Source organism: Haliaeetus leucocephalus, unplaced genomic scaffold, assembly GCF_000737465.1.
Source record: "Haliaeetus leucocephalus isolate CR32 unplaced genomic scaffold, Haliaeetus_leucocephalus-4.0 Scaffold317, whole genome shotgun sequence".
NCBI classification, from domain to species: Eukaryota; Metazoa; Chordata; class Aves; order Accipitriformes; family Accipitridae; genus Haliaeetus; species Haliaeetus leucocephalus.
Window position 1 is genome coordinate 2,702,511 of NW_010972753.1, and position 9,334 is coordinate 2,711,844.

General features: G+C 38.5%; 1 protein-coding gene across 9 annotated transcripts in view; it reads right to left on the minus strand.

Moving 5' to 3' along the window:
* The window catches only part of APOO (apolipoprotein O), a 47,626-nt gene that overhangs the window by 38,010 nt on the left and 282 nt on the right, over positions 1–9,334 (minus strand). For all 9 annotated transcript variants that reach the window (XR_774587.1, XR_774588.1, XR_774592.1 and 6 more), the window contains exons 2-3: positions 5,157–5,267; positions 2,648–2,767 (exon numbers count right to left, since the gene is read on the minus strand). Coding sequence is in view for 2 of the 9 variants with exons in the window: in XM_010571295.1 (XP_010569597.1) it covers positions 2,648–2,767; positions 5,157–5,267 (231 nt within the window). In the remaining 7 variants the exon portion in view is untranslated. The remainder of the gene's footprint in view (positions 1–2,647; positions 2,768–5,156; positions 5,268–9,334) is intronic.

Here is a 9,334-nt window from a genome sequence, read left to right on the forward strand (position 1 = left end):
GGGGGGGGTGTTGGAGAAAAAAGAAATTAAAAAAACAGTGTTGGGTCCCTAAAAAACTTTTTTATTCCTATTTCCACCCTTCAGTTACAGGGCTATGCTTGCTCAGCCTTATGTTTGGCATAACGTACAGCTTTTTCTCAAAGCAGTCATTGGACACAGATGAAATATAATACCTCAACACACAGAAGAGAACTTCAGTATTTCATTGAGTTCCTGATCAGGTAGCTGAAACTCAGGATTATCTCAGGTTTCTCAGTGTAGGTAGGTATCCCAAAAATATTTGGGTTTATGCAAAGAAAGGAAGTACAACACTGTAATAAACTCCTTCCTAGCACTTCACAGGGGTATATGACCCATTCTGCAAGGTGATAAATTCCACTTTCCAAGAGACTATCTCAGGCTAACAAAACTGCATTTTTGAAGTGACTTGAAAATGAGATGTCCATACAATGTCCAAAGTAAATCATCAAAGAGCACTGCATCAACCCCACAAACTAGTTCTATATTTTTTTCTCAGATTGAAAATATGCAGGAAGTAAAAGAATTCACACTGCCTTTTATCAAAGTAGAAAAAAAAAAAATCTCAGTAAAGAGCAATCGTGCTAATTGTTATTATGCTAATAATCCTTCAGAGAGACAGTGTAAGGCTGTCTATCAATTAGGGAACAAATTCATAAACATGTATGCCCAAAGCTAAAGCAGAGAATGGTCTCGCAATACCACTTGAGCTGTATCTGTGCAGAAGTGAAACTATTTGTTTAGGATACTTCATGGGGAATAATATCTTTAGAACTTTCATTTCCTCAATGGCAAGAGTGACTTAAAAAAAACAAAACCCCAAAAACAAATTAAAAAAACCTTGTCATGAAAAAAATGTGTGTTAGCATGTGACACACAACATAAATGGATGTTGGTCTTATTAAAAGCCAAGGAAAAAGCACAAAACACACGCTCTAAAGACCCCAGAGACTAAGTCTGATCTGCTGTCACAGCTCACACATAACTGACTCATTTCTACATCTGTGTTTTGAACTGACTTTCCACTACAGCTAAGCAAACAATTTTTAAAAAGTAAAATGGATATACGAACTTAACCAATTTTATTCTCATTATCCTGGGTTATGTTTTTAATTTTAAAGACAACTGAGATGCACCTAAAATGTTATCTTCTTTAACATAGCAGGGCGTGGGGGCGGTGTAAAACCAAAACCATCTCTGACTACAGTTTAGCAAGCAAGATGACCCCAAACCCATAAAGTTTACATGCCCACTTCATAAAATGAGTCAGTAAACCACTGCCAGGAAATGGCTTGTTGTGTGTGAGCAGAAAAGCACATCTTATTTAAATGATCATCACTCAGACAAAAAAAATAAAGCAAATACGAAGACAACAAGCCAGTGAGACATAAAGCACTGTTCAAGGCTTACCTGCAGTCAGTCCAACTGGGCCACTAACTTCATCTCAAATTTACAGTTACTGCAGGCAACCAAACAGAACCCATGCATTCAGGAGGTCAGAGCTCTAACTATACTGTGGAAAATCCCCCTTCTCCTTCAAAACTGAAGTCAGTACTCCTGCTGGTGGCACTTTAGAAACACATCACTAGACTGAGTAACCCTCAGTATTTCTGAAAAAATGCTTCAGTACTGTTAAAGGTTAGTACCACAACACAGAACTTCTAGGCAGAAAGGACAGTCTGATCTGAACAGCCTGGCTTTCTATGGAGAACTGGAAAACCAGCCTGCAGCTTAACAAAAGGATTCACAACAGCCAGAGTGCAAAGCAGAAAATCACCTAAAGTTGCGAAGAGGCAACCAGATGACAAGGATGCCCTTGCTTCAAAAGTAAGCCTCAACGTTCGCTGGGTCAGGAAGGAGCAAGAAAGCTATCATATAACTCTGCAATCCACTATCAATAATTCAGGGCTTGATTACAAAGATCTTGGTTCTCCTCTACGTTCCAAAGACTATTTTTGTATTTAATGACTGTTTAGTATAAAAATGCTACCTAATAAAATATCTAAGAAAGTTTCGGGGTAAGGTTTGGGGGTGAGGTTTGCCACTACTAGTGGCCTGGGATTTTCTCCCTTCCAGAGAGCCGCATTCCTTCCCTCAACATTCCAGTTCAGCAAATACGGATTTATTTTCTGCAAAGCTGTGTTTTGTCACAGTTGTGGTGCGGACAACTCAGTATTGCTGCTCCAAAATGCACTGCTTGATAATTTAAGGCCTTCTCCTTGAGCATGGAGAACACAAATTAAATCACTCTCCTGTCTTCCTCAGTGACAGGACAGTACTACATCAAGGTATCCCTAGGTATCTTTAAACTTAACGTTTATTTCAGATAACAATTCTAAGCTTTAGTTAATTTTCTTTTAATTCTTTTGGAGGGATACAAAATGCAAAGAAGCAGGGGTTTAGTTCAGCAAATTAGTAGAAAGAAACAACTGATTTTGTGTGAGGAGGGGGTAAATATTACAACCAGAACTGTGGAAAATTTTAAGTAACGTAACATTTTGGAAAAATGCTTGTACAGCTATCAACTTTTACTTTGCTGCTATCTATTAATTCTGACTCTAAAAAAAAAATATCCTAGCTCAACCCTTATCACTGAACCACAACCAGATGTGATATAAAACCATTATACCTGACACCAGGCTGTATATGGCTCCATAACATGACGTAAACGCGAAACCCCCTCTTCCAATTGGGTTTGTGGATTCTCCACATATTTAGTCTCACGAGCTGGAGAGGAGTAGAGTGACAGCTGTGAATATTAGCAAACAAGAGGTTAAAAACAAAGGTGTAATTGTGTAAGTAGGTCTTCAGGGCATGAACAGTCTAACCAGAGAATACCTAACACGGTGCTTACTGCATAAACAATGCATAATAAAAATTCAGGCACAGCTGTGAGACAACCATTATGAGCAAAGTTTAATTATATGCTATGATGAAGATGACTTCTAATTGCTGTGCAATTCATCCATAGCTGCTATACGATCCAAGTCACAGGTTATAAATTAAAATTAAACTAGTTCAATAAGAACACAAAACATTAATTGTGAAAAATGTTTCTGGTCTTAATCAGCACTTCTGGTTCCCAGTTAACATACTAAATGTACTAGAACTCTGAAATCACAATCGATCATTTTCTATATTTGCACAAGCCATCATTAAAGAGTCTAAGTAGCTTCTAACAAAGGTAACATCCGATACAAATTTGTCTGTTTGTTACTGAGCAGGAAAATGGTATGGCATCCCAATGTTGCAGTCATTAACCACATCAGCAACTGACAGCATTAATAGCACCATGGGGCTTAGCAAATAGGAATTGTAACATCCACCTGAAGAGCAATGGGCATCTTCACATAATAAATACTAAAACACCGTATTTAGGGTTTAGCATCACAACATATTTATTACAATTACCTAAACATATTTAAAATTGTATCTCATTAAATTCCATTCTTATTCCAAAAAAAAAGACCAAAGTCTATACTGTTGAAGATGAACAGCAAAGTTTAGATCAAAACAAAACCTATTAAAATTCATAGCACTTTATATGCTACACTGATGTTCAGTATAAAGACCTTTTATTTTATACCACATTTATACTACATTTCGTAGTTATTATAAACTGATGTTTACATGTGTTGTTGCATCGAAATGTAGCTAGCCCTCTTTTCAAGGTAAGTTGGAAAACAACTGTATCTCTCTCATAATCAAAAAAGCTGCTAACCATAACAAAATCTATAATGACATAGAATTTGTCAAATGATTCGATAACTTGTGCAGCTGGATTTCCCATAATACTTTGGAAGACAAGCATTTAAAGTCTTATTTCCCTAGCCAATCTGGTCATCTCTGGCAATCATAGTCACAATCAGTTTAACTTTGATCCTGTTAGACAACCCAACAGCCACATCTGGCACATGGACATAACTCTCAGAGATAAGGAAATTCCCATACATTTTATGAAACTAGACAGCTGACAGTAGAGATCCAAACTAACATACTCTGTGAATGGTAAGAAAGGCAGCCAAAACTCCACAGCTTGCACATTCTGCTTTGCTGAAGCTGATGGGCAAGCCAATTATTCAGCACATGTGTAACTTCAAACTCCTGCCTCATTACTGACTCATGCCAGTGGTGGTATAGGGCACGCGATGGCCCAAGCTAAGGTTACTTCACTGGGGTGAAGCCAGGAGACTGCTTCAACTATTGATCCTCTCATACTATGCAGATGCCCATGCAGATACATCCAAAAGACTTAAGTATACAAACAAGTTTCATTCAGTTTCACTGCTGGTGTAACACCACTTTAGCAAGCTGAAGTACTTAAAAGTTTTAAACAACTACAAACTCACATGGATATAAAGCTGTATTGAGTTATGAACTACAATTTATTTATTTTTTTTAATGTTGGAGGCTGTTGAAAGCCTATGCAACAATGCTGGTGAGTCTACAGTTTGACAGGATGTTTTAAAGCTCTACTTGTGATATAACCAAGACATCTGTAACATCTTAGAGAAACAATAAAGTAACAGGGGTTTATTATCACTACTTATTGTACTTGTTGTTGCTTAGGTCTGAATGCTTTAAAGAAGGGAAAACTGATAAAATTCTGTAGGCTACTACATTGGATTCAAAGCACTGCCAGACAAGAATTTTGCCTGTAAAAAAGAGAATATTTTTAGCAAATCAAAAGTTTTTCTTTCCATTTTACTGGAGAACATAAATGAAGTTTTATTAGAATTTGCCAACAGGACTTGTAATAAAAAATAGGTGGTGTTACCTAGATAAAAAGCAAAGAAAATATTCCTGTGGATTTGAAATATGACCACAAGTAAATCTACAAACATGAAAAGGTAATTTCCAAATGACGAAAAGAAGGCTTTGATGTAGGAAAAGGATCTTACACACAAGCAAGCCTGACACTATCAAGCGGAGGGCATCAAATGCAACCCTCAGTTAAAAGAAGCAAAACCATATCAATATCTCTGTTACTGAAAATTGAGAAGAAAGTTTAAAGGCAAGAATACAAAAGGTGAAGAGATGTACCTAAATGCTTTCACACATCAAAACACAATGTCTTTCAGAATTCTGTAGGTATTTCCCTACAGATAGAAGAGCACCTGGGCTCTAACCACACTTACCTCCTCAATTTTCAGCAACTCCTTTTTGGAAGTGTCCTTCTCTGAAGAGGAAGCATAAACCTGGACAGAGAGCAAGCTCAGGCTAACAGGGGTGGCCCCCAGCCGAATTACCTAGAAACATTATAGGAAGACATGTAAATCGTTAAGTACAAACAAAAAGGCAACATGTTTGAACACATCCATGTAGACAATGTTTATGTCCCCGTATATAAGTGATACATTAAGATGCTTACAAGTTAGGGGAAAAGGGAGTCAGTGGTACACAAGCTAATGCTCTCAGACACTCATAAATGCTAACACCTAAATTATTCAGATGGTATTTGGAAAAGCCTAAGGCTAAAGGAGACAGCAGACAAATGCTAATTGCATCAGTTTTCATCTCACAAAAAGATCTTTGGTTTTCTCTCACTTGAAACATAATTTTCATTAGCTTTCTCAGTATAGATACTAACAACATTATATTCGTATTTTTAACAACTTTGTGAATGTATGCAACACCTCCATTTTTCCATAGTTAGTACCAAGAAGTTCAGCGTTTTATTTCTAGTTATTGTCTGCACCTAGATTTGGGGCAGGAAAGAGACCTACAGTTGAAAGTATCAGAACATAACCACTGCTTTCTAAGAACTTTAGGAATGTCTCCTACTTTTCTGTGAGAAACATGAATTACAGTGCATTGTGACAGATCTTGACTGTTTTTGAATACTTCAGATTCAATCCAGTCACACAACACAACCACCACGAGTAACGTAGATATAATCCTTCCTATATTCAGGACCTAGGCTAAAATGTGTTTCTTAACAGGAGAGACTTCTTTAACTTAAAAACCAGATAAAAATCTTAGATGCATAGCAAATCAAGAATGCACAGAAAGCATTTTCCAACAAGTGCACATCCTTAGGAACAGCAACGTTTAACTCAGGAAATGGCAGTTCAGATGGGAAACCTTTCAGCGTCTCACATTTACTGCCCAGATAAACATGTGCAGAGTTACAACAGCCTGTGTTTTGTTGTATCAGGTTACAGCGTGAGTGGATCTAACAGCCTGCGGCCACCAAACTGGAGAGGGCTGGCTCTGCTCGCGCCATTGGTTCCCAGAAGTCCTGCTGCTCACCTTGCCCTAGCTTTGGTGGCCGGATGCTTCCACCGCGAGGCAATTCACCTCGCCAATCTGGCAAAAGATTAATCCTGAAAAAGAAGCGGAGAGCTTTGTGCGGGCTTAGTAAGTTGAACCCATCCATGAAACAGCCTGACAAGCACCAGAGGAACTGTGTGGCCAGGGAAGAGGGGATGAAAAAGGAGAAGGCAGCAAGCCCTCTTCCTTTTCAGAAATAGTAAGGGTACATTACACAGACCTAGCTGCTTGTGAAACCGAAGCCTTGGTCAAACCAATACAACCTTCACCCTGTTATGATGACAACTGACTTAGCCACAGGACAATTACTCTGAAGCCTTGTTTCTGTCTGTTGCAGAACTGCTAGAAAATAGCTTTAAAATTATCCAGACTACATGCTTATCGTATACAGAGCAGCATCTGCAGCTTAAATTTCTTCCACTGCTTTGCAGATGGAATATTTATTAAATGTAACCAAGACTCCTCAAACTCAAAATTAGACTATATAGTTGTCAAACTTCCTGAAAATGTTCATTTACATATAGAAGAACAGCACACAAGAACTAGGTCATAGGATTGCTTTTCAGAAAAGGTAAGGGATCTGATGGATCACAAGGTATGGAAAAACTTGCTTAAAATGGAAGTTTTTCCTTATTTGAATTTATGGACTCGTTATCACAGCACTATAATGAAACACCACAACGACTGGACCGGCTGTTTCACAGCCAAGGAAAGACAGGAATAATCTTTAATAGCGTTTGCTTAAACAAAGACTTTTCACATATTTTCATCAGCCAAGATAAAAACATGAACGGCACTAACCATTAATAGCTGTAGAATCTATTTCCTCAATCTTTCCTGTTTTCACTGCAAAACTGTTCTGTCACTGAAAAGGCAAAAATCTAAATGCATTTTCATTCTGAAAAATATTTCCAAACAATGTCAACGGTGCTAAATGTGGCCAGCAGAAATAGTAAATCCAAATACTTTAAATATTTGAGATTTTTATATAAAGACGCAAACAGCAGAGCACAAGAATGGAAGCACCTTGGTTTCACAGGTATCAGTGATCACAGAACTACTCAGACTGAAAACGTCAACTGTTCATATTATCAAAATACTGAAGTTCAGACATTTTCTGAAGGTTTCATATTTACATTTTAAACAAAATGAAATTAACCACTAAAAGTGCACGATGAATCTCTCCTTAAATGTGCTGTCAAAGCTATGCCGCAACAGTCCTCTACATCAGCTAAGTTTACGGGACAGATACAACTGGTACTAAAGCAACGTATATACACGCACACTAAAAGGTTTATTTGGTAGTATGAAAGATTAACCATCCTATTTTCTGTTTCCAAAATCCACTTTAGGATTTCAGTTCTTAATTCCATATTAACCACCCATTACTAAACCAACTGGTTTAGTGAAACAGTTTGATTGAGCCGTGCCTTCAGTCTGCTCATCTTACAGCTATTCAGTTGATACCAAAAGAGTAGAGCTGACATCCTTTTCTCTAGGCAATGCTCTGCATTTAAGTAAAAAAAGATACCAAGTTTATTCCTTTCTCTAGCCGAGGACTTCAACTTGATCTGTAGACACCGGATCACTCATAAGCAAATTCTATCTGGAAGTTGGAGGGGAAAAGACCATCATACTTCATCTTCTTTTGTCTTGCTTTACTGTCTTTCTCAAAATTCTTAACTAAAAAATGCCCCTGGGATGAATAAATCCCTTATTAGTTCTCAATACAACCCAGGGAACAAAGAGCTGAAGATTAACTAGAACTTTTGCCTTTTTTTCCTCTTGTCTGTGGTTTCTCAGCTCACTTGTTACCGTTATTGTCACCCTGTCACAACTGGGGAAAGGAAGAACAAAAGGAAAAAAAGTCTTTACTCATACTTTTGTGAAGGCTGATCTTTGTCCTAATGTATGAAGCTGCTTCATTTTTCTCTCCTTTTTCCATTCTTCCTCTATCTCTCAACCCCAACTAAAAAAAAAACCCCAAAACCCAAACTCTTGAGCACTCCTGTTCCCTGAAGCACAAATATCAAGGACAAGAAGCCACCTCCCCCTTTTGCTCTTAGGGGCAAAAAGTCAGGCTGGCCTGAAGCACTGATACCCGCCTAACCTCAACAGTTGTATAGAAGCAGTAATATTATGCACAGTACTTAAACCCACAGGGTCATACATAACCCCTTTAATGACAATTCAGTATTACTTATGCAATTCTCAACAATTCTGAGGTAAAATCCTTACATAAGAATTCCAGCAATTGTTCCAATGTGAAATTACAAAAAAAAAAAAGTTACGACGAGTACAGCAAGCATGGGCTGCTCAGAATATCAATACATTGATATATTATAAATATTTGACAAACAAAAAAGGTACAAAAGGGAATGCATGTCAAGAATCAAGCGTCACCAATTTTTTTAAAACCCTCCTGGCTTCTCCAGTAGTCATGACAACGATATGACTGAAACAGAACTTTGTTTTAGCCTGAAGGGACCCGGGGCTCTTCTTATCAGAGGCAAAGACCTTTGAGAGAATTACCTGACTTAAGCCCAGATCACGCACGTTCACTTCTTTTCACCGATTTCGCTGAAAACCTACATGCAATAAAGGGAGACGATCGAGAGGACAGTCACGACGGTGGGAATCCAAACCCCGACACACCGCTAACTCGCAGCTCCGCGCTGCTGTACCCAAGAAATCATTCTAAATTACGAACGCGGTGTTTGTGCGCGGTTTTTTAGTGCAGCACGGAGCCGGCACGCGATTCTGAAGTGATTTTTTAAAAGGAAAAAAAAAAAAAGAAGACATTATGCTGCTGCAACAAGAGTAAAACGAACAGCTTGTGAGGGTCAAAGACAAAACGCCCGGGGTACGTACGGCGGCCACGGACTTGAGAATGGTTTTAGCTGAAGCGTGGAGGAAAAAAGAAAATATATAAATAATCGAAGATCAGTCGCGGGTAACAACTTCGCTACCGTCAACCGAGTGACAAGGCCCTGCTTTCAAAGGGGAAGCGGGGGAAACCGGGGCCGCGCTCCCGGGCCGGGCC